The 25,758-nt window shown below is 40.7% G+C and overlaps 2 protein-coding genes across 5 annotated transcripts; one reads left to right on the top strand and one right to left on the bottom strand.

Annotated features, from left to right (window-relative positions):
- Nucleotides 1-3,013: 3,013 nt before the first annotated feature.
- tomm20l (translocase of outer mitochondrial membrane 20 like) lies at nt 3,014-16,505 on the top strand. Its single transcript, XM_062968621.1, has 5 exons — nt 3,014-3,383; nt 8,474-8,517; nt 12,277-12,358; nt 14,371-14,513; nt 16,322-16,505. Exons 1-5 carry the CDS (start codon nt 3,257-3,259, stop codon nt 16,346-16,348), a joined length of 423 nt encoding a protein of 140 aa, XP_062824691.1. The 5' UTR covers nt 3,014-3,256; the 3' UTR covers nt 16,349-16,505.
- On the bottom strand, nt 16,445-25,750 carry timm9 (translocase of inner mitochondrial membrane 9). 4 transcript variants are annotated; one of them, XM_062968623.1, is made up of 4 exons: nt 25,616-25,750; nt 19,125-19,188; nt 18,777-18,872; nt 16,445-17,001 (listed from the first exon to the last, which is right to left on the bottom strand). In XM_062968623.1, the coding sequence occupies exons 2-4, from the start codon at nt 19,161-19,163 to the stop codon at nt 16,867-16,869; spliced, it is 270 nt and encodes an 89-aa protein (XP_062824693.1). In that variant the 5' UTR covers nt 19,164-19,188; nt 25,616-25,750; the 3' UTR covers nt 16,445-16,866. The 4 variants fall into 4 exon arrangements, with proteins under 4 accessions (XP_062824693.1, XP_062824692.1, XP_062824694.1 ...); XM_062968622.1 differs by having other exon boundaries at nt 19,125-19,193; nt 25,616-25,739; XM_062968624.1 differs by lacking the exon at nt 25,616-25,750 and adding an exon at nt 24,039-25,084.
- Nucleotides 25,751-25,758: the final 8 nt, after the last annotated feature.

Raw genomic sequence — 25,758 nt, 5'->3', positions numbered from 1 at the left:
ATAGCGGTAACCCTCTGGAGCATCTTCCTATCTGCCGCAGTGCATTTAGCAAACCATACGCAGATTTTATTTTTATTTATCATATCAGAAGCAAATTGAGAATACAGTTATAGTGTATAGAAAAACCACAAGGTTTAAAAGCTTGGCATTATACTAAATTTGCTTTGACCAAAAGCCAGCCACTTGGAGCGCCTCTGGTGTTGCTGTAAGAAGGTCCTCCATTGTGCATGTGGCAGGGCACAGGCTACATAGTCGTAAGTGGTCTGTGGTTTGCTTTTTTCATGCTTGCATGTTGTGGACTTCGTATCCCCCATTTCTTGAGGTTAGCTCTGCATCTCATGGTGCAGCCTGTTCAGAGCCTTCCAAGTCTCCCTGTCTTCTGTGTGCCCAGGAGGGAATTTCTCATCCGGTCTCAGCCACTGATAGAGGTTCCGGGTTTTAACCTGCCACTTTTGGACTCTCACTTGCTGAGATGTTCTTGCAAGTATATCTGTAGATCTTAGCAAGCTATTTCTTGATTTAAGACGTTGGTTTGCTGGCTGATAATCCAAACAGAGGATGGGCCAGAGATGTCAATGTCTTGGTCCTTTCATTGCTGGCTGCTACTCCCCGTAGGATGTCGGGTGGTGCAATACTGGCTAAACAGTATAATTTCTCCTGTGGTGTAGGGTGTAGACATCCTGTGATAATGTGACATGTCTCATTAACAGCCACATCCACAGTTTTAATGTGGTGAGATGTATTCCACACTGGGCATGCATATTCGGCAGCAGAGTAGCAAAGCGCAAGGGCAGATGTCTTCACTGTGTCACCATATGGAAATGTAATGGGTTAAAACACTCAGCACAGCAGTAGAAGATCACCAGCAGATTTTCATTCAATTGTTGATTCCTTAAAATTCTCAGATAATACAATCTCTGCTGGGCCCTCTTAACCAACTCCGTAGTACGAACGCCCCAGGTCAGGTCCTCCTCAACAATAGCACCCACGAACTTAAAACTGGCTACTCGCTCTACTCAATCTCCATTTATAATCAAAGGCTGGATTTCTGATCCATTCCTTTTGTAATCTGCTATTGGCTCCTTGGTCTTATTGATGTTAAAAACCAAATTATTGCCCCTGCACCACAAGAGCAGCTGATCCACTTCATCCTGTTAGCCAGATTCATCCCATTCAGAGGTAAGCCCAATACTGTTGTATCATGTGCAGATTAATAATGATATTACTATGGTGAATGAGGATGCAATCATATGTGTAAAGAGTATAAAGCAGAGGACTCAACACACAGCACTGTGGCAGGACTCAACTCAGTGTTGAGAATCAGAGCTGAAGAGATGTGATTACCTAATCTAACCCTCTAGGAACGTCCAGACAAGAAGTCCATAATCCAAAAACAGATTGAATATGAAAGTCCAAGATCTCTAAGTTTAGACACCAATCTATGTGGAAGGATTGTGTTAAACGTGGAATTAAAGTCTGCAAAAGCCATCCTCAAATAGTTCCTCCATCATTCCAGGTGAGTCAGAGCATGTGGAGAGCGATAGGTAATGCGTTCTCTTTAGATCTGTTAGTTCTATATTCAAACATGTTTATCAAATGTATATGGAAGGCAAGGAATGACAGACCTACAGACCTATTTTTCAAGGCACTTTATGATGATGGAAGTGAGTGCCACTGGTCTGTAGTCCCAAAAATTATCAATAGGGAACTTCTTTGGTAATGGAACAGTGATGGAAGCTTCAAAAAAAAAAAAGACGGAATACTGGACTAAAGACAGATTAAAAATACAGTAAAAACACCAGCCAACTGATCAGCCGTTTTTAAGAACCCAACCAGAAATATTCTTTGATTTCAAGACACATTTCCTCCATATAAATATCTCTAAAATGATTTCATATTAGAATTGAGAGTGATACATATAGATAAAGAGAGAGCTTTTTTCTATTGGTGGTATTGATGTCTTAGAATCACAGAAATACAGTAATAAACCGTTATAATTATAGTAAAAATGTGGGTTGCATCGTGCTGAAAAGGTCCACTATTAAGTTGAGAAAAGGACAGACTTTGGTTATATTTCTTTACATCCCACTTTTCTCTCCAGTTCAGGACACAAGGCAGTTTACAACAGCTAGAGCAAACATGTAATATGATTCCCTGTATTTGCAGGATATATGTTCCCAGGCTTTACTTTGCAAATTGGACCTCAGTTCCCAAAGAGCCATACTTACCGTGTTTCCCTGAAAATAAGACAGTGTCTTATATTAATTTTTGCTCCCAAAGATGTGCTAGGTCTTATTTTCAGGGGATGTCTTATTTTTCCATGAAGAAGAATTCACATTTACTGTTTAACAAAAAAAGATCATTTATTATATACTGTACAGTAGTTGTCATCAGAAACCAGCATAACCAGGCAAACTGAATCCTATCAAGAATTTCTTGTTACTACCATTATTTCCATGTACAACAATCTATAGTACATACATTTACCGATTCCACATGCTCTGGTGTTTTCTTTGACAGGCATGCTTCCAAATAAAACCTTTGCTAGGTCCTACTTTCAGGGGAGGCCTTATATTTAGCAATTCAGCAAAAACTCCACTAGGTCTTATTTTCTGGGGATGTCTTCTTTTCGGGGAAACAGGGTAGTATTTCAAATGCTGATTTCAAAATGGCAAAGATCTTGGTGGTGTGCCTTATTGAAACATACAACTTGAGTGAGCCAATCTTAGAATCAGCGATAGAGAAGCCCAACCCCATTTCACCAGCCAGGAAGACACAATCCAAGCCCTCTTGACAGATGGCCATCCAACCTATGTTCCAAAACCTCCACTGTCGGACAGCTCCTTTGCCTAATACGATTACTAAGTCCTCCAGAGCTATCCTATGGCATTCGAAGTCTCTGTATATAAATTCAAGAAGCTTACCTGAAAAGCAGTCATTTCTCCACATTTGTGAGTTTGTTGCATGTAGATTTAATTATTCCTGGATTTGATGCAAAGGTGTTTTGGACTCAACTCCCACAATTCCTAACAGCGGAGCAGGCTTCACGGTAACATACGGGCCTGGGCCAACTTGGGCCTTCCCTCCAGGTGTTTTGGACTCCAACTCCCACAATTCCTAACAGCCTACCGGCTGTTAGGAATTGTGGGAGTTGGAGTCCAAAACACCTGGAGGGAAGGCCCAAGTTGGCCCAGGCCCGTATGTTGCTGTGAGGCCTGCGAGGCCTAGTGTGTCCCCAGGAGCCGGGGTGTGGAGTATGTGGCCTGGCCGGGCGGGGCTGTGGCTGGTGCTGGGCGTGTGCGGCCTGGCTCTCCTGGTCTACTGCCTCTACTTCGACCGGAAGAGACGAGGCCAGCCGGACTTCAAACGCAGGCTTCGTGAAAGTAAGGAAAATGGAGGAGGAAGGCTTTCCCTCAGCAGGCCCATAGGCCTCCTCAGGCACTGGAGATAGATTAGATTGAGAGGTGATAAATAAAGAGAAATTGATGGTTGGAGAGAGAAAACTAGAGAGGGGAAAGGTAAAGATTTTCCCAGTCGTGTCCAACTCTGGTTGGTGCTCATCTCCATTTCTAAGCCGAAGATCCGGCGTTGTCCGTAGACACCTCCAAGATCATGTGGCCGGCATGACTGCATGGAGTACTGTTACCTTCCTGCCGGAGCGGTACCTATTGATCTACTCACATTTGCATGTTTTCTAACTGGTAGGTTGGCAGAAGCTAGGGCTAACAGCAGGAGCTCACTCCGCTCCCCGGATTCGAACCGGCAATCTTTCAGACAGCAAGTTCAACAGCTCATAGGTTTAACCCGCTGCGCCACCAGGGGAAATAAATAGATGGATAATGTGTTGTCGAAGGCTTTCATGGCCGGGATCACAGGGTTGTTGTATGTCTTTCGGGCTGTGTGGCCATGTTCCGGAAGTATTCTCTCCTGACGTTTCGCCCACATCTATGGCAGGCATCCTCAGAGGTTGTGAGGTAATAGATGGATAGTTCAATAGGAGAGAGATAAATAAATGAAGTGAATGGGTAGGTACATAAAGAGAAAGCTAGAGAGAGAAGGAAGGAGGACGAGTGATAAGTAGATGGATAGCTAGGTAGGTTGTGGTGTATTTGTTCAGTCGCTTCCGACTCAGTGGCCTCATGGACCAGCCCATGCCAGAGCTCCCTGTCGGCCGTGGCCACCCTCAGCTCCTTCAAGGTCAAGCCAGTCCCTTCAAGGATAACATCCATCCATCTTGCCCTTGGTCGGCTAGAGAGGGATGTATGTGTACATAGAATAAATATATATACACACACACACACACACACACACATATATATATATATATATATATATATATATATATGTATGTATATATGTGTGTATATATATATATACTAGCTGTGCCCGGCCACGCGTTGCTGTGGCAAAGTGGTGGTGGTATCGGTTAAAACTTGTTGTGGAATTTTTATTTGACGTTATTTGAATTTTTTAAAATTAATTTTATTGTCACTTACCTTTTTAATTTATTATATTTTATTATTTTGTTGTATTATTTTTAGTCATTTTGTTATAGTATTTTATTGTATTAATTATTTTAGTGTTTTTTATAATTTTTTATTGTATTATTTGTATTTATTTTTTATCATTATTTTATTAACACTGGGCTGAGTGGGTTGCTAGGAGACCAAGTGGGTGGAGCTTAGCCTTGTAACTGGCAGCAATTGGATAAAAACTATTATTCCTCTCCCTCTAATTAGGAATTTATTTTTCTTTTCTTTTTGTTGTATCAACCTAGAGGCATGGATGAGGGGTTGTGATGTCAATTTTCGAGGTTGTGGGGTGTTTACTTTTGTTGTTTTGTCCGCTGCCGTGATGCCATCACTCTTTTATATATATAGAAGATATATATATATATATAGAGAGAGAGAGAGGGATGTTCTGATAGTTTTTCCCTTCACTTAAACAGCAAAACCACACCACCAAATCACACCAAATTTGGCCACAAAAGACATAGCCATCCGGTCTGTGTTTTTACATTAAAAAAACAAGAAAAATAAAGTCCTAATTAGAGGGAGAGGAATATCTGTTATTTCCCCACTGCTGTCAGTTAGAAGGCTAAGCTCTGCCCACTTTGTCTCCTAGCAACCCACTTAGCCATTTAATGGCGCCCAGGGCTTCTTCAATCAGGCCTCTTCCACACTACTTATAAAATACAGATTATATATATATATATATATATATATATATATATATATATATATATATGCAGGTTTTTAATGTACGTTCTAATTGTAATGTAATTTTTATTTAAATGGATTCTAAATGTGATGTAAACTGTTTTTATTATTTATTTATTTATTTGCAGCATTTATATTCTGCCCTTCTCACCCCGAAGGGGACTCAGGGCGGATCACATTACACATATAGGCAAACATTCAATGCCTTTTAACATAGAACAAAGACAAACAAACATAGGCTCCGAGCAGCCTCGAACTCATGACCTCCTGGTCAGAGTGATTCATTGCAGTTAATTGCAGCTGGCTTGCTCTCCCGCCTGCGCCACAGCCCGGGCCTGTTTTTATATTGTAAGCCACCCTGAGTCCCCTGATGGGTGAGAAGGGCGGGGTAGAAGAGATGCAATAAATAAATAAATAAATATCTGATTTGAACTGGGTTATATGGCAGTGTAGACTCAAGGCCCTACCACACACCTATATAATCCTGAATGCCAAGGCGGGATAATCTGCTTTGAACTGGATTATCTTGAGTCCATACTGCCATATAATCCAGTTCAGTGTGGATTTTATACAGCTGTGTAGAAGGAGCCTCTTATAATCCAGTTCTAAGCAGATAATATAAGGTTATAATTATAATAGGTAATAATTACTGTGGTATAGGGCCCCTGGTGGTGGCGCAGTGTGTTAAAGCGCTGAGCTTCTGAACTTGCAGACCAAAAGGTCCCAGGTTCAAATCTCGGGAGCGGAATGAGCGCCCGCTGTTAGCCCCAGCTCCTGCCAACCTAGCAGTTCGAAAACATGCAAATGTGAGTAGATCAATAGGTACTGCTCTGGCGGGAAGGTAACGGCGCTCCATGCAGTCATGCCGGTCACATGACCTTGGAGGTGTCTACGGACAATGCCAGCTCTTCGGCTTAGAAATGGAGATGAGCACCAACCCCCAGAGTTGGTCACGACTGGACTTAACGTCAGGGGAAAACCTTTACCTTTTTACTGTGGTATAATAATACAGAACAATATAATCCCTAAAATCAGGACAGTAAATAAAGAACAACACTCAGAAGACAGGGGAATTCCAGACAGGAAACAATCAGGGCCAGCTAATACTTCCCAATAAAGGATTCTCTCAGGCAGGAAGCAGACAGGCTTTGAAGCAGCAAGGCCATTAAATGCTAATCAAGGTGACTAATTGTGGCATTCATACTTGCTGCACTGAGACGATTTATTGCTATTCAACCTGGCCAACCAAGAATTCCACGAGGTAGAAAGCGGCCAGGCTTGCAAGCAGCAAGGCTATTCAGTGCTGTTCAAACTTGCCAACCAAGATTTCCCCTAGATAGAAAACCCTCAGGTTTTGAAGCACGAGGCTACTCCGTCCCATTCAACCTCCCCAAGGAAGGATGCCCCTATATAGAAAGCGGCCAGGCTTTGAAGCAGCGAGGCTACTCAGTGCAATTCCAATTGGCCACAGCAACGCATGGCAGGGCACAGCTAGTATATATATAGAGATGACAAGAGATGAATGGATATAGAAAGCTAGAGAGAGAAGGATGGATGGATGGAGAGACAGATGGGTAGAGAGAGATGGGTAGATAGAGGGAAAGAGAGATGGGTGGATAGAGAGAGAGGGATGTATGGAGAGAAAGAGATAAAGAAAGCTAGAGAGGGAAGGAAGGAGAGAGATAAGTAGGTGCAGAGAGAGAAAATTAGAGGGATGTATGGATAAACGGAAAGAGATGTATAGATACAGAGAGGTGGGTGGATAGGGAAAGCTAGAGAGAGGATGGATGGATAGATAGATGGATGGATGGATGGATGGATGGATGGATGGAGAGAGAGAGATAAATAGACAAATGGATGAATGGATAGATAGATAGATAGAGAAAGAAGGAGGAAGGGAGAGCAAAATAGATGGATAAGTAGTTACAGAGCTAGAGGGAAGGATGGATGGATGGTGAGAAATAAGATGGATAGATGCAGAGAGAAAGCTAGAAAGTATGAATAAATGGAAATAGAGATATATAGATGGAGAGAGAGGGGTGGATAGAGAATGCTGGAGAGAGAAGAAAGGAAGGATGGATGGAGAGAGAGATAAATAGGTAAATGGATGGATTCCCTAGAGAAAGCTAGGGAAAAGGAGGGAGGAAGGGAGAGTTAAATAGATGGATAGATACAGAGAGCTAGAGAGAGGGGTGGATGGAGAGAAATAATGAGATGGATTGCCAGGTGGATGGATAGATATACAAAAAGCTAGAGAGGGAAGTATGGATAGATGGAAAGACAGATATATAGACTGAGAGAGATGGGTGGATAAAGAGAGAGAGAAAGGAAGGATGGAGAGACAGATAGAGACATGTATGGATAGACAGACAAATAGATGGAGAGTGTGAGAGAGATGGATCGATAGAGGGGGTGGATGGGAACGATGGTGAGAGATAAGTAGAGAAATGGATGGCTAGAGAGATACAGAGAAAGAAAACTAGAGAGAGAAGTAGGGAGACAGAGATAAATAGATGGATAGATAGATACACAGAGAGAAAGCTAGGAAGAGAGCAGTATGGATATAAGGAAAAAGATATATAGATGGAGAGAGCATTTCAATAAAATTGTTGGCATGATCCTGAAAGCTCTGAGGAAAGTTTGTTACATTTGTAAATCTATCATCATCATCATCATTTCCACATACTCAAAAGTCAGAACAATCATTTCTATTTAGTTATTCTTTTTTAAAAAACATGAATGCTACCAGCTGGTAGTGTGTGGGACAAAGACCCATAATGGAGCCGAGCTAGATATGAGATTTCCCCTTCACCATTTGCACCCCATCTCCATAATTATCCAAGTTACTATAAGTTTAAATGGTAAAAACAAGGAACTTAATCCCTTGAAGCCACAAAGAAGACCTGAGCTTTATGATAAAGGATGTGATAATAGGACAACTCTGAATTCTCGCATTTATAGAGTCACCATAATTCGAAATTAACTTGGTGGCGCTTAACAACAGCAGTCCATGGTCTCTGTACAATTCTTCTCCAGCATCCCATTTCAAATGGGCTGATACTCTTCCAGTTGGCTTCCTTTGTTGTCCAGCTTTCACAACCATAGAGATTCCATAACTGGAAATGGAACAACTATGTGATCCAGCTTATATTTTACACAGTTCTGGATATATTACATTTTTGTTGTTTATTCGTTCAGTCGCTTCCGACTCTTCTTGACTTTATGGACCTTAATATTCCATTTTACTCTCATAGGAAGAAGAAAAGAAAATGAAAAGGCAAAAGAGCGTGATGCAAAGGTGAAATGCACATTTATTTATTACTTTCATGAATATCTTGGTAAGCTCAAGACAGCATACATGGCTCTGCTGTCCCCATTGCTTTATCCTCCCAAAAAGCCATATGAAGGTGGTCAAGGTAAGACAAAATATTTTATCCAAGATTACCCAGTGAGTTTCATGGCTAGTTGGGGATTTCACCTGGATCTCCTAAGCCCCCAGCCATCATTCAGACCAAACACACAACACTGGCTCTTTACTTTTGGAAATACTACTAATTTTCCAAATATGTTTGACTGGCTCTGAACTTTAGGGCCTGGATTCTCTCCTACAGCCCCTAGTATGAAAGATCAGGACAACTTTGAAAAAGTATCTGTTCATTTGTTAGCCTTCTTTATTTGGGGTCTTGGATCAAACTGATGACAGTCTTGGTGGAACTTCTGAAGTGATTCCTAGGCTCTGACTTTTGGCCCAATGCTACTGGTCCTGTTGTAACAGTCACACAGTGTTTTACTGTTTTAATGGGGTATGATATTGGTTTTTAAATGTGTTTTTACGATTGTTTGTTTTTACTATACAGTAGAGTCTCACTTATCCAAGCCTCGCTTATCCAAGCCTCTGGATAATCCAAGCCATTTTTGTAGTCAACATTTTCAATATATCGTGATATTTTGGTGCTAAATTCGTAAATACAGTAATTACAACATAACATTACTGCATATTGAACTATTTTTTCTGTCAAATTTGTTGCATAACATGATGTTTTGGTGCTTAATTTGTAAAATCATAACCTAATTTGATGTTTAATAGGCTTTTCCTTAATCCGTCCTTATAATCCAAGATATTCGCTTATCCAAGCTTCTGCCGGCCCGTTTAGCTTGGATAAGTGAGACTCTACTGTATTTTGTATTATATGTGGCATTAATCTTGCCATTATGTAAGACCGCTCTGGGTCCCCCTGGGGGAGAAGAGCGGTATATAAAATAAATGAATGAATGAATGAATGAATAAAATAATAAATAAATAGGCAGGTAACCAGATGATAAAGGTATCAGTAGTGTATCACAAATAGATGAGAGGTTTGAAGAAGTGGATCTGAGCAAGTCATCTATGTGTGTGTTGGCATAATATGGAGCCCTGTGATATAATGTTGAGAGTGGAAGGGATCTGTAGTTCATGTTTAAAAGGTTGACAGCTGTCAAAATGACTGAGGACCCCCCCCCCCCCCCAGAAATAGTAAGGCATCTGTTTGAGGTTCCCCGTCTTCCCTGGAAGGACTATGGTGGCCTTAACAGATTAGAAAGCTTGACCTAAACTATCAAAATGAATTGTGACAAGGAGAAATGTAGGATGCTACACCTAGGCAGAAAAAATGAAATGCAGAGATACAGGATGGGTGACACCTGGCTCGGCAACAGTACATTAGTAGTTCACAAACTGAACATGAGCCAACAGTGTGATGCAGTAGCTTAAAAAGCCAATGGGATTTTGGGTTGTAGCAAAAGGAGTATATTATCCAGCCATAGAATCATAGAGTTGGAATAAACTTCATGTGCCATCCAGTCCAACCCCCTGTCAAGAAGAAGGAAAATTGCTTTCAAATCACCCCTGACAGATGGCCATCCAGCCTCTGCTTAAAAGCCTCCACCACATTACGGGGCAGAGTGTTCCACTGCTGAACAGCGCTCACAGTTAGGAAGTTCTTCCTAATGTTCAGGTGGAATCTCCTTTCCTGTAGTTTAAAGTGAGTCATGTGTCCCTCTATTCTGCTTTTGTCAGATCTCACCTGAAATAACCTAGTGTCCAATTCTGGGAACCACAATTTAATAGGGACATTGACAAGCTGGAAGGTGTTCAGAGGTGGGCAACCAAAACGATCAAAAGTATAAAAACCATGCATCTCTATAAGGAGCAGCTTAAAGAGTTGGGTCTGTTTTAGCCTGAGGGAGAGAAGGTTGAGAGGAGACATGATCACCATGTTTAAATATTTGAAAAAGATGTCATAAGGAAGAGGGAGCAGGTCTTGGAGGCAGCATGGGTTCAAATTACAGGAAAGAGGATTCGACCTGGCCATTAGGAAGAACTTCCTGACCATAAGAAGAGTTGTTCAACAGTGTAACTCTCTGTCTCGGAGTCTAATGGAAGCTCAGGATAGTTATTATAAGCAAACTGCTCTATGAGGAATAAACACAAAAATGACGATTCTGGTCAGAGATCTCATTGTCCTGCATCTTTGAACTGTTGAACACAAGATCCTCTGTATTCAGGATGATTGATCAACAGTTCTACAGATACCTTGTTGGCCACAGTGTGTTATCAGCACTTTCTGTAAAAGGTTGTAGTCTCCCTAGTCACTGCTGTGCAGTTTTGAAACATTACATCAGTTTATTTTCAACCGCAGTGAAAGGAAAAGTCTGTCCCCCTTGTGATCTGTACAAAAGAAGAGCAGCGTGCAGTGAAAAAGGTTAAATAAACAGTGGTTGTTACAGTGAGATACTTATTGAAGCACTGAAGAGGACTGCTATGCAAGGGCATTCTGTTGTTGCATGACAGTGCTCATCTGCACACCACTGCCCATACTGCCAAAATTCTTCAATTTTTTTGAAGTGTTAAAACATACACCCTATAGACCTGATCATGCTCCATTGAACTCTCACCTGTTTGGTCCCCTGAAAAGAAGCCCTATGAGGATGAAGATCCATGTCTGGTGGAGGCGAAGACAGCAGTGCATTTGTGACTCACACCTTGGCCTAAAACGCTTTAAAATAAGGCAATATGAATGCTTGTTGACAGATAAGATAAGCAATATGTATTGAAAAGCAAGGAGGTTATGTCAAAAAATGATGTATGTGTCTTTTCTGAATGTCGATTAAAATAAATTCTAGTCAGAGTGCGGATTGTTTTCGACTCACCTTCGGACATTTTCTCCTCAATGTTGAAGCAGTCGTGAATAAATAACAAAGTTTAAGATTTAGCCACTAGATGTTCTGAAATCTGGAATGATATTCCTAATGGTTGATAGAGAGACACCTGTGATTTTAGCAATTTTCATTTAGATACTATGGAGTCTTGTTATCATATATAGCCTGAGTTTATGCAGCTGAATCTCCCAAGTGTGTTAGTAGCCATGCTTCAGACTATTGAGCTAGAAACCTGTTCATGATGTTTTCCACCAAAAATCTCATTTACATCAACCTAATTTTTTACTGAGCTGCCATACTGAGATTTCCTTTGCCATAGTGCAACTGCTACTTCTACTTCTTATTTTGATGTAGTTATGGTGGCAAAGATGGCAAGTCCTGTGGATTGTTTGCACACACGTAGTCTTGCACATTTGTAAGAACTGTACCATTCTAAGCTGTAGTTTGCTTGCTGCTAATGAATATGCAGATTAGTTCTGATCCTTCTGCTTAGGATGCATGTCTTACTTAGCAGAAAAAAATGTAAGTTCTTCCTTAGTCTATAATCCTATTTGATAAGGTAGGAATGGGAAATATATTCCATTCCAAAAGTCATGTCAGAAACATTACCTTTTAAAATGAGGGTAGGTAGCTGTATAAGACTCCAATTTCAGGTACGGTATTATAAAAACGAAAAGCTTGTTAAAAATAGTGGAACTATTTACAAAACACAGGCATGGAAACCCTTTCAGGATTAATTTCTAGCACTGGATATTTAAGCTGAGTAAGACTTTTCAGTCTTGTTTTCTCATTAACTCTCAGATTGATTATTCAATGCTTAATTTGTTTTTTAAAGTAAGAATTTTTGTAACACTCTTAGGTTTGCAAGCTGAATGATACTGCAAAGCTACAGGATTTTTTCCTGCAGGAGATACAGCTGGCAGAGCTTTGGTTGGGAAAAGGTAAGGATGTGTACACATGCATACATTAATTTACTATAAACCTATCCACATAGGCAGTCAGAATCCATAATATATCATTTAGCTAGATAATTATTTTGACAGCAGCAATTATATTCCTGTCTATTTGGTACTACTGTTTGTGAACTTATCTCAGCTATAGAACCAAAGAGTTTTATTTCTTCAAGAGAAACCAGCTGCTGTAATCTCACTTATGTGTGATGCTTCCCCTTAAAAAAGGCTTACACTTTGGGTTGCTGTGAGTTTTCCAAGGTGTATAGCCATGTTCCAGAAGCATTCTCTCCTGACATTTCACCCACATCTATGGCAGGCATCCTCAGAGATTATGAGGTTTACACTTTAGCTAAACTTTGGCTAAACATGGGACTGATAAGGCACAACCCAGAGATCTACTTTAAAAAGGACTCTGAAATACATAGAACTCTCATCTTGCTTGTGAAACATCCTTCATTTCATATTATCTTTGCTGTTTTTAAATATAGCTTTAGAACTATAATTGTATGAGGTTGGGGTTAACTAGATTACCAGAAGAAAGACCTGAAGAACAGAAAAGTTAAAAGATAATTATTCATCTATAAATTAGAACATATATTGAAGTGGACTCAGGGTAGAGCAGGATTTATCCTTGTAGATCTGGGTAATTTGCTGTAGATCAGTATAGATTTCTGACAGTCAAATTCCTGTTAAAATTATCCCCTTCTTGCCAAATTAAGTGGAGGAAAATGAAGACCGGATTTGCATATACAAAACCACTGAATCTCAGACACTGAAAGATCTTGTCTGTCGGGGTTACAGAAAATGTCTTTGTGTTTAAAGCCTTGGAGTGCCTTTGCCTGGACAGACTGTCTGGCTGTATTAAGACTCAGACTTAGCATAAGACAGTTTATATGTAGTTTTGAAGGGAAAGAGTGCATGCATTTCAGCGAGAGAGCAGTACCAAATTTTTATATTCTCATACATCCCTACAACAATGGTGCAACACACAGTTCCACAGGAACACTGAGAGAGGTTCAATGAGTTGTCGAAGGCTTCCATGGCCAGAGTCACTGGGTTGCTGTGAGTTTTCCAGGCTGTATGGCCATGTTCCAGAAGCATTCTCTTCAGATTTCGCCCACATTTATAGCAGGCATCCTCAGAAATTGTGAGGTCTGTTGGAAACTAAGCAAGTGGGGTTTATATATCTGTGGAATGTCTAGGGAGAGAGAAAGAACTCTTCTCTATTTGAGGCAAGTGTGAATGTTCCAGAGAATACTTCCAGAACATAGCCATACAGCCTGGTTTCTTGAATAATATTTTGAATCCTCCTCAGCTCTGAAACAGACTCTGCCAGGCAATATTTCACTGGTAAAGCTTTTTACTGTAAATAATTGACAGTATTTGTACTGGTTATGCTTTAGATTAAACCAGTTCAAGAGATCAGACTTGACTTTGAGGCAAGGAAGGAAAAGGGCTGAGTGTGAGCCCTAGAAAGCTCCAGGTCATAATGCCCACTGATCTTCTAGTAGTATTGTAAGGAATATTTTTTTAAACCCTGAAATTACATATTTAATGCTGAGCAAGAGTGATTTTTTTTCAGACACAAGTGTCCATCTTAGGAGGTAGGAAGTAACATTGCAATACTGGTTAGGTATGTAAAATAGCTTCTTAGCCCCTTTGCTACACTCTGTCCTTAGGCCAGTTTTTGGACAGGTGGTTGGATATGTTGGACAACTCCCAACATCCCCAATGAGAAAGGGTATCTGGAGGGCGCTACGTCATAACCTGAGTTAGCAATGGCTGACTTTTTCTTCTGTTGGATTCTTTTCCCAGTCCTTTCTCTCATTTGTGAGAAGCAGTAATATTTCTACAGTAGATGAAGGGGCTGAAAAGAACAGGAGGTAGAACAGCGGAAACATCTGATATTAAAGTGCTACACAGGCTGAGGTTGGCTGTGCATGGACTGTAGTTGTAAGAATCACATAGATCTGTGTCTCAGGAGAATGAATTTCTTACAGGTGAGCCCAAGAAGAGCACTGAACACCTTGCCAATGCCATTTCAGTGTGCACACATCCAAACCAGCTCTTGCAAGTTCTGGAACAGACTTTGCCGCCCCAAGTGTTTGAGATGCTTTTGCAAAGCATTCCACATGCTGTGCAGGTTGGTTACAAGCTCAAGTAAATGATGTATCTTTTTATAAATGACCAGCATGATGTTCAAATGTAGAGGAAAACTTTTGGTGCATGGCTCTTGCATGAAGTATCCACTTCAACCCCACCAGGAATAGACAATCCAAGCACTCCTGGCCGATGGCCATTCAGCCTGTTTAGAAATCTTGAGGAGACTTCAAAGGACTCCTAGGCAGTGTATTCCATTGTTGGAATAGTTCTTACTGTCAGGAAGTTTTTCCTTATATTTTATATAATCTCTCGTTTGCAGTTTTAATCCACTGTGCAGCAGGAAAAAAGCTTACCTGCATCTTTAGTATGGCATGTTTTCAACTATTTAAGCATGACTCTTAAGCTTCTCTTTTCCAGGCTAAACATACCAGCTCCCTAAGCCGTTCCTTATAGGGATTTATGGTCATTTACCATTATAATCACCCTCCTCTGGACACATTCCAGCTTGTTGAATTGTGTCCACAATCAGACACAGCTCTGGGCAGCAAAGCTCTGATTAAAATGGAATAGATTGGGACTATGACTTCCCTTAGTCTTGACATGAGACTCTTATTGATGCAGCCTAGAATTGCATTGGCTTTTAAGCTGCCGCATTACACTGTTGGACTTTGTTCATTTTGTAGTTAAACCACTGATCTGCTGAACTTGCTGACCGTAAGGTCGGCAGTTCAAATCCAGGGAGCAAGGTGAGCTCCCGCTGTTAGCCCCAGCTATAATAAACATTCATTTGGTTAGTTTTGGCCTATCTGTCTAATCAGCTAAGATAATTTTGAATTCTGATCCTGTCCTTTGGGCTACCCCTCATAATTTGGTGCCAGCTGCAGATTTGATAAGCATGCCTACTATTCAGTAACCTAAGTCATTGATAAAGATGTTAAACAGCAGGACAGAACCCTGTAGCACCACACTGATCTCTGTGTCTGGTTCAGATGAGATGTTTGGACTCTCTAGGATGAGGAGGAGCCATTGATATGCCAATTCCCAACCTATTTAACAGCAGCATTGTCCAGCCCATATTTTACTAGCTTCTTTGTGAGAATATATCATGCAGGCCTTTCCAAAGGCCTTTCTGAAATTGAGAGATGCTACATCTACAGCATTCCCTTCATCTACCAAGCTTGTAACTCTATCAGAAAAGAGACAGGGTTTATCTGGCATGACTTGTTTTTGAAAAGCACTGTTGAGCACTGTTAATCTTTTGGGAGAAGATTGAGGCAAAGAAGGTGTTGAATAATGATTATTTTTCTCTGTCCCTTATTAGCATTTCACTATCTTCCTCATGCAGTGGCACAACAATTTCCTTGTTCTTTTTTCCGATGGACATTCTTTAGTTTAAGTTAGCTCCTACTTTTCCACCTCAGTTAAACAGTTCAAACTTCTGTCATCATTGTTAACAAATTCCCATCCCTCAAGAGCACCCTTCTCTTTCAGTATTCTTGACAATGGAACTACATCCCATATTTTTCTAACTGAAACTAGCTTCACTGTGGGTATAGGCCAGGCATGGGTAAACTTCAGTCCTCCAGGTGTTTTAGACTTCAACTCCCATAATTCCTAACAGCCACAGGCCTTTCCTTTTCCCCCTCAAAAGGAAGGGGCCTGAGACTGTTAGGAATTGTGGGAGTTGAAGTCCAAAACACCTGGAGGGCCCAAGTCTGGTATAGGCACATTGTTACAGAAGGTAGTATTTATTTATTTATAGTATTTATACAATTTATAATAACAATGCAGAAGGTTTAATGCATTTGTATCCTTCCACTGTCAATACTTTCTCTCTCTCCTTACCAGCGGCTTGAGACGGCTCTGAATGAATAGGATTAGAAGTGAGAGAATGCACCACCACCCAAAGGGCTGCTCTTAAGGCAGGACCTTATGACAGTCTACAATCCTTCATTCAAAAAGACTTTCAAATAAAGACAGCAATTTTCATTTATTTTCTTTGATTAATAAAAAATAAAGCTTGTTTTAGACACTTTGGGATATAATTTTTCAGTAACCCATGTATGTCTTCAAACAAACAGTCATTGCGTGAGAAACAACAACAAAAAATAAAGTGTTGGCTTTCTCCCATCTCTAACCTAGGGACTGGCAGAGCCAGTCTGTAGGCCTCCAGAAAAGGCAGCAGCATCAACATTATCCCACTGCACTGTAAAAAGTGACCTTTGAACAGACCCCATCGGTTCCACAGCTGATGCCTTTCGCAGTCTGTGGTCCTCTGAGCAGCTCTGTTCTGGGTTGATGGATGTTGTCACAAAAGCAGTGGAGAGCGGCACATCCCTTGGTGCAGTGCAATCACTGCTGGCAACATCTTCATTTAGACAAGCCTTGGCCTTCTAGCGAGGCTGACTAAGGAGTCCTGCTTTGGCCGCAAGCGCTTCATTCTGCTGAATGTGGTACTCTTGAAACCTCATAGATATCCTCTGGGTCATTTTTAAATACTTCTGTAAGCAGTGTTCCGCACATGTCATCTGTATTATGGAAAGAGACAGGAGGGCACTGACAGTCACTCAGATTGTAAAAACACGCTTCATATTTTTAAATGGCCACTCATCTTCATTATAAACCATTTTTATTTAGTGATTGCCCATCATAAACATTTATCCCAGGACTGTTCATAATATATCGCTCTCTTCCCACCCCCTATATATGTCAAAGTATGTACATATGAATGTATGTTGGTTGGTTTGTACCACAAAGGCTCCTTACCTAGCTTGATGGATTTGGACCAAACCCTTCATTATCCAACTTACAATAATTGAGGGATTTGAACTAAAAAAGCCCACCCATTTTTGCCCAGAGCAGAAGGAAAGAAGAGGAATGAAACAGATTGATTGTGGCTAGGTGAAATGGCCTTCCATGATATCACTAGGAAAGAAAAGCAGTGAAGTGGCTTGGTTGATGCTGGGTGATGTGTAGAAGCGGTCCCAATGACACCCTGGAAACACCGGGTATATACACTAGTATATTTTAATATTTAATATTTTAATATTTATTGATATCTGCAATAGAGGATTTGATAAACAAAGTTCTACGTTTAATGAAAAATAGGAATAGATGCGAAATACCTCAGTTCATGTTGATCAGAATGTCTGCAATTCAGCGTACCAGAATTAAACACAAATTCAGCATTCCATAGTCTGAAGACCACAAATCTAATCTTGAGTCATGATTCACATAACAATATGCTCTAAAAATGCACACTTTGTTTCTTTATTTGATTTGTTTGTCACCTTTCTCCCAATTGTGAGATCCGAATAGGCTCCCATAGTCAGTTTAAAAGCTTTCACAACAAAATTTTTAAAACTATCAAAATCACTGTGTAAAATAGTATGCAGACACAAAAAGAGACATATTAGAGTTACATATTTACAAGATCTGTCATCTCTACAATTCTGACATCAAGGAAAGAGAATTTTAGGCAAATCATTTGTTTAATTTGGGGTGGTACAATATACAGGACAGCTTATATGGCTTTTGAAAAGGATTTGCCAATTCCTAAGAGGATAGATAGCCCCGTCCAAGGGTAAATCTCAATCCTGTGTGAACAGATGGCAGCTCAGGCAGTGGAATTCTGCCCCACTTGTGAGAGCCTCCTCTTTTCAGTATTTTTGTCCTATTACACTGCAGTTTTACACCACTTTAACTGCTACGACTTAATGCTTTGGATCATGGGAGTTGCAGTTTGGTGAAGGGCCAGCACTCTTTGGCAGCAAAGGGTAATGATTAGACTTGCTGCCATTGCCTTAACTGAGCAATGGCAGTTAAAGTGGTGTCACGCTGTTATGTATTTAATGGTATTGATGCACCCCAAATGATGAAGTTTACAATGGTCAATAAGTCCCTTGACCCTCTGCTGGAGGTTTTATAGTGAAGATGGTTGGATTTACAAAAACGATAAAACTATTGCATGTTCCAGCGTTTGACCCATGCAATGTTGATTTTACACAGAAACAGAACTTCCCTTTTTAGAAATAGTACACTTCAAAATAACAGATGCTGGGAATATTATTTTATGTGAGTGCTATCACTCTGGTTATGTCAGAAAGTGAAAGCTAGATTAGACTGGCCTTTGATCTTACCCAGGAATTTCCTTTTTATTTGCTCCATGAACTCCATAGACTGAAAAGTTGCACAATCTTTTTGTACTAGTTGGCCTTTAACTGCCTTTCTTCACTAATCATAGCTTTCTGATTCACATGGAAGTTCCAAAAGAAAGAAATCCAAAGCTTGTAGAGCAACCTACCTCTTCTGATTTGACTTCTCGGCTAGTGAAATCTTTCACACAATCCAGGAAGCAGTTTTCAGTCAGCTTGTTGTATGTCCCAAGAAATTCTTTGAACTGTAAATGAATGAAATAGATCTTTGGAACTGGGTGAATTTGTACACAAGACTAGGCACAGGTGGACACAGAAGTATAATGCCCATTTAAGGGAAGGGAACATACACTGCATATAATAAATACCTCTAATGATAAAAACAATCTTTGGTCCAGTATGGAAACCAACTTTCTTAGGGAAAGCCTTTCAAAACGACAAACTGTTAGGTAGTACAAACATTTCAAAAGGCTCTAAAATGAGAGTATTGTGTTTACCTGCTTGATCTGATCAGACTCCGATATTTGCCCGGCCATAATTGAATACGCAGCCAACTGCCACCTAAACTGAACACAAGATATTTAGGTCAATGTTCACTCCATTAAGATTTATGGCTGTAACACAACAAATGCAACCAAAAGCCTACATCCAATAGCTAGTTTCAGAATAGACAAACCAAATCAATCGTCTCTGTGTGTATGTGCCTTTAAGTTGCCTGTTGGGTTATGGCGACCTCATGATTTCTGTAAGGTTTTCTTAGGAAAGGAATACTGAGAGGTGGGCTTGACAGTTTCCCCCCCAGCATGTGGTATTCATTGGTGGTCCTCCATCCAAGTACAGTAGTCTCTCACTTATCCAACATAAACGGGCCGGCAGAACCTTGGAGAAGTGAATATCTTGGATAATGAGGAGGGATTAAAGAAAAGCCTATTAAACATCAAAATAGGTTATGATTTTACAAATTAAGCACCAAAACATCATGTTATACAACAAATTTGACATAAAAAGTAGTTCAATACGCAGTAATGTTATGTTGTAATTACTGTATTTACAAATTTAGCAGCAAAATATCACGATATTTTGAACACATTGACTACAAAAATGAATTGGAGAATCCAGAACCTTGGATAAGTGAGACTCTACTGTACTAATGAGGTCTGGCCCTGTTTAGCTTCCAAACTGAAATACATTCAATCAACCAATCAATCACTGTACATCCCAATATATCTACTGTAGCTGGAACTATGAATTGAATGTAGGCCTAAATCTTTACATATACATCCTGTATTAAAAGCAAAGAAGGCAAGAGACACAGTCAAAAGAACCTTTGATGCTGGTAAGTTAAGAAGTGTTTATTAGGGGAGGAATTCTGCAAAGTCTTTTACGTTACAATTTATGAATTGTTTTTAATCAGCTAAGGTAAATGTATTCTTAAAGGGAATAAAGCTGATACTACTATAACATCAACGTTTTGTTGTGACCCCTTTGTATCCAAACAGACGACACAGCATATGTTGTGGTCACTTACTGATATTATTTCCAAATTTTCACTAACCACCATCCAAAGACTTGGTGGCCCACTCTCTTTAATGCCTCCCACCAGAAAAACACAGAGTGTTAATTCCAGTATTTAGGATGGAACCTAAAGGATTCTTTGAAAGATGAGCACCATAGAACTCTGATGCAACTTCTAGATTTAAGAATCTTCTCTAATGCCAAGACAACTTGAAGGTTACCTCTTAGCCTCTTTTGGGTCTAAAACAAACAGACAACTTGTCAACTTCTGGACCTGACTATCTACACATTCCTCATAATAACCAATCAGGATATCTTCACGCTACAAGGCACTTCGTTACTTTTCAGGAAGGAAAACCACAACAACCTAAGCAAGTTCCACACTTCAAAGCTTTCTGAGCTTGGTGCACATGATAGCAATTATCATTTTTAGAGTTCGCTGACTACTATGAAGTAGACATGGCCAGATGTTAAGTAACATCTAGATTGGGTTAATCCAGTGTTAGTTACAAGGAACTAATTTTGAAGAGAAAGTGCAATTTGTGCAGAATGCAGTGGTGAAAATACTGCTGGGTGTGAACTGTATCACACCTGTCTCACAAGGGCCTCAGTGGTCATCGTTTCTGGGCACAATTCGGAAGGCTAAGGTAGCAAACATCTGGAGGGAATAAGATCACACAATCCTGTTTAACAGACTGCTTTCCTCTAATCCAGTCTCTCTGTGCTCAAATAGCAGTGTTCAGGAAGAAGCAAAGGTCACCAGCATTGAAGAGATGATCCTCCACCATCAACTTTGCTGGAATGGACACGTCCGAATGTCTGATCACTGTCTCCCAAAGGAGTTACTTAAAGGTGCCACGGTGGTGCAATGGGTTAAACCCTTGTGAACTGCTGACCTGAAGGTTGGGTTGCTGATACAAAGGTTGCCAGTTCGAATCCGCAAGACGGAGTGAGTTTCCATCTATCAGCTCTAGCTTGCGGGGACATGAGAGAAGCTTCCCAGTAACATATCTGGCGTCCCATGGACAATGTCAATTCTCTCACACCAGATGTGACTCTTACAAGTCACTTCTGACACAATTTTTTTAAAAACAACAACTTTATTCCTAACTTAAGGGTGGAAAATGGAATGTTGTTGGAAAACATTCTTTGAATTCAAAACAAACTTTGCATTTGTCTTAATGGGTTTTAACTGAAAATTTTAAAATACTGTTTATATTTAATACAGTTTTAATGTTCGTATATTTATACATTTTAAATTGTTATGCTTTGAGTCTCTTCAGGGGAGATAAAGCAAGGAATACATAAATATAATAATAATAATAATAATAATAATAATGACAAAAGAGATTTAAAATTGGGATTTTGAAGAGGCCCAAATAAAGGGTGAAAGGGGGAAATGTGCCAAAAGGAAGGTGCATCAAGCAAAGTATTGTTGTGATCGCCTTTCATCTGGAAATCTATGTCCTCATTGCAATAGACCATGAAGGTCCAGAAGAGGTCTTCACCGTCACTTATGGACCCACCGCCAAGACTGTACCTCTGGAAAACAACCTCGGCCACAAGGGATCGCCAGTGAGTAGTGGAGGTAAAAATAGGGTGAAAATAAAGGATTCCTCTACCTTTAAAGTTGGTGTTGAATGACAGATTTCACCAGATTTGCTTGTTATCTGGTTGTAGCATAAACAGCATTGTAGTGATTCACCCGTATGTACAAATATTAAACATACTGAAGCCCTCTCCAGTTTTTGATCTGGCAACCATGAATAGGGACCAAATACTGCACCTAAATTACAGAATTATCTGCCCAAGCTGACGCTCATTTTGATTGTGTTTGCTGCTTGGCAAAGGATTCACTTAGGTAAAGGCAGCCCCATAGTTAGACATCCAATTTACATCTGACTCACAGTTAAGAGCAGGGCAAAACAACAGGAAATAAGAGAAGGGTACCCTAGGAAGAGAAATTCGCTCCTTAAAGAGTTATTGTCATGGGGAAAAAGTGTCTCCACTGAAGTTTTATCGCCAATCCTTGTGTTCCATAACAAGCCAAAAATCTCAAAATCGAATTGTCACAGGGACAGAAAGTCAGTTGAAAGCTTCTAAACAAGGGGCACAGACAGCAAAACAAATGTCTCAGGATTGTTAAATCTTTCATATGCAATCCAAAACTCAAACACACACTCAAACACACACACACACATATATGGCTGGAATGACACTCAAAATGTACCTGTTCCAACTTGCATACATATTTAAATTAATAACAAACCTACAAAACCTATTTTGTTTGTAACTTGGGGACTGCCTGTATATGCTTTATGAAATGGATAAACTTTTGATTATTTGATGCAGTTATCCATGTTTATTTTATATGCCAGTATATCCTTTGCTGCTATGGCATTCCATGATACTTTATGAGTGGTCTGAACTGCTACAACTGTCCTAGATATTCATCAGGATAAGATCATGGTTAGATTTATCTATCCATGATCTAATAAACAGGATGGGTAATCTTTTCTTAATACTCACATGTATGAATAAGACAGAATGATGTTTGCTGCGATGCAGCAATGATTGCTACTTATTAAACAAGTTGCACAAATGTTCTTATCATGCAAGCACTTAATTTTTCTTTGTATTAATCATCCAACAATACTGCATAAATGTCTTTAACCACAGCTGTTTTACGCACGTTTTAAAGATGCAAATGTATAATATAGCCTTGTGTGAAACACACATTTTCTAGCTGCAATTCTAATATAGATATTTGGCATCCATATTAGAATGCTGCCAAATAATGGATACTATAGGATATCTATTAAAATAAAAATTGCAGTAGAACGGAATTTTTTTTGTACAAATCAGTGCCAGATACCCATGCCAAGAACTGAGATTTGTGTCTCTCCCAGATTAATTGCTTCCCGAATGAAGTGAGCTTGATAGCAGTTTTAAGAATGGTCAAGGTCACAATAAATGCTTGCAGACCTCTTTTACTGAAAAGCAGTGCTAGAAAGCAACAACGGACCCAAAAGCCCACAACTCAGGGTGCATCTATGCTGCAGAATTTAATGCAGTTTGACATATTTTCAATGCATGGCTCAATCTTATGGAATCCTAAAAGTTTTACAAGGTCTTCAGCCTTCTCTGCCTATGGGCGGTGGGGCCTCACCAAACAACAAACCCCAGCATTTCATAATACTAAACTATGGCAGTTAAAGTGGTGTCATGCTACATTAATGCTACAGTGTAGAAGTACCCTCAAGAGGATGAAAATGTGGCCAAAAAAGAAAAAAAACCCCTCCCATATTCAGCCTTGGGAGCTTAACCCCGGAAACGGGGCCTTCTAGGGACCAAAGGTTGACATTCAGATCAAAGTCACCTTGGGGCAGTTCCACCAGTATGCCACCATTCAGCTGGATTTCCAGATGTCCATCCGGTTCAACCTTCAATACAAGGCAAGGGCTCTTCTTTCCCATCTCACTGAGCGCCTGGTGCTTTACAAACAGCTCAAAGCAGTTGCAAAGGAGCAACATGCGGAGCAGGCCCTGAAAGAGCAATGACTGATCCGAATTTCCCTTCCAGATGGTGAAACATTAAAATAAGAAGCCTGGAGAACTACTCCATATCAGGTGGTCTTGAGGATCAACCAAAGTCGGGCCAAGGAGGCTGTGGCAGCAAAGGTGAACGGAACGCTCTGTGACCTGGATTGCCCAATTGAAGAAGGATCCAGCTTGGAATTTGTGGACTTCGATGCCCAGGATGGACAAGCACTTTTCTGGCATTCCAGCGCTTAGCATTTCTATGGGACCCTCCTTGTCACGGCCCCAACACTGAACACAGTTTCTTCTATAGCATGTACATGGATGGGGAAAGGACTGTTTCCGGCAAAGACTTACCAGCTTTGCAGGAAATCTGCCAAGACATCATCGAAGAGCAGAGTCCCTTTGAAAGGTTGGAGGTCTCCTGGGAGGATTTAATGCAGCTCTTTAAAAACGCCTCTGAATACTGGAAAGGAGACCCTTCCCAGGAGACGCTGCAGCGCATCTTTGGCATTTCCTTCCCCAGCTCTGTGCAACTGACAGATCAGGAATGGAGCCAAGAAGAGGCCATTTAGTGGGAACACCGGCACACCGGAAAGGAGTAAGAGCTCTTCTTCTTCTGCGAATTCAGTCCCGGGAGCTGCTTCTTCCTCCCCAAAGCGGTTCACATCTACATCACGCTTGCCAACTTCATCAAGAGCTTCTCCAAGGTCATCTTCCCCAATATTTTGAACTGGATTATATGGCAGAGTAGAATCAGGCCCCTTCTACATTGCCATATAATCCAGATGATCAAAATCAGGTAATCCACATGATCTGCTTTGAACTGGATTACATGAGTCTACATGGCCATATAATCTGGATTATCCAAGCAGATAATCCACATGATCTACTTTGAACTGGATCACATGAGACTACATGGCCATACAATCTGGATTAAAAGGTAAAGGTTTCCCCTGACGTTAAGTCATGTCTGACTCTGGGGGTTGGTGCTCATCTCCATTTCTAAGCCGAAGAGCCGGCGTTGTCCGTAGACACCACCAAGGTCATGTGGCCGGCATGACTGCATAGAGCGCCGTTACCTTCCTGCCCGAGCGGTACCTATTGATCTACTCACATTGGCATGTTTTTGAACTGCTATGTTGGCAGGAGCTGGAGCTAACAGCAGCTGCTCCCGCAGCTCCCGGGGTTTGAACCTGGGACCTTTCGGTCTGCAGCTCAGTGCTTTAACGCACTTTGCCACCGGGGCTCCCACAATCCGGATAATCCGGATTATATGGCCTTGTTGTCTCATGTGATCCAGTTCAAAGCAGATCATGCGGATTAGCTGATTTTGATCATCTGGATTATATGGCAATGTAGAAGGGGCCTGATTCTACCCTGCCATGTAATCCAGTTCAAAGCAGGTCATGTGGATTATGTGCTTGGATAATCCGGATTATATGGCCCTTGTAGTCTCATGTAATCCAGTTCAAAGCAGATCATGTGGATTATTTGCTTGGACAATCCGGATTATCCAAGCAGATAATCCACATGACCTGCTTTGAACTGGATCACATGAGACTACAAGGCCATATAATCCGGATTATCCAAGCAGATAATCCACATGACCTGCTTTGAACTGGATCACATGAGTCTACACTGCCATATAATCCGGATTATCCAAGTAGATAACCCATATGATCGCTTCAAACTGGATCGCACGAGTCTACACTGCCATATAATCCAGTTCAAAACAAATAATCTGGATTCTGTATGGTAGTGAAGAAGGGGCCTCAGATAATCTAGCTCAAAGTTATCATGTGGATGACCTACTTTGATAAATCTGGATTATATGGCAGTGTAGAAGGGGCCTTATATACCCCTTCCCCTTTTAATACCTTTTCTAGGATAAAAAGCAACTCCTAAAACCTTCCCTCCTCCTTGCTTCTCACCTTCCTCTTGCAATGGCTCCGGATCCTGTCTTCCTTCCTTCTATCCACCACGTGGGGGTGCCTCACCTAAAAGGGCCCCCCTCTATTCGTTGCCACCCGGACGATTGTCAATGTAGGAGCGGAATTGGAGGATGCGCATGCGC

This window comes from Anolis carolinensis, chromosome 1 (assembly GCF_035594765.1).
Source record: "Anolis carolinensis isolate JA03-04 chromosome 1, rAnoCar3.1.pri, whole genome shotgun sequence".
In the NCBI taxonomy this organism is placed as follows: Eukaryota; Metazoa; Chordata; class Lepidosauria; order Squamata; family Dactyloidae; genus Anolis; species Anolis carolinensis.
Note: the sequence above shows the minus strand (reverse complement) of the source record. Positions and strands in the feature narration are given on the sequence as shown.

Bases quoted from the DNA above. Each gene is read 5' to 3' on its own strand.
- tomm20l (XM_062968621.1), top strand. From the start codon at position 3,257: ATGTGGCCTGGCCGGGCGGGGCTGTGGCTGGTGCTGGGCGTGTGCGGC. The intron at 3,384-8,473 runs GTAAGGAAAATG...TTACTCTCATAG, and splicing joins CAAACGCAGGCTTCGTGAAA to GAAGAAGAAAAGAAAATGAA. The intron at 12,359-14,370 runs GTAAGGATGTGT...AATTTCTTACAG, and splicing joins AGAGCTTTGGTTGGGAAAAG to GTGAGCCCAAGAAGAGCACT.
- timm9 (XM_062968623.1), bottom strand. From the start codon at position 19,163: ATGGCCGGGCAAATATCGGAGTCTGATCAGATCAAGCAG. The intron at 18,873-19,124 runs GTAAACACAATA...ATTCATTTACAG, and splicing joins AGTCTGATCAGATCAAGCAG to TTCAAAGAATTTCTTGGGAC. The intron at 17,002-18,776 runs GTAGGTTGCTCT...TCCATAATACAG, and splicing joins GAGAAGTCAAATCAGAAGAG to ATGACATGTGCGGAACACTG.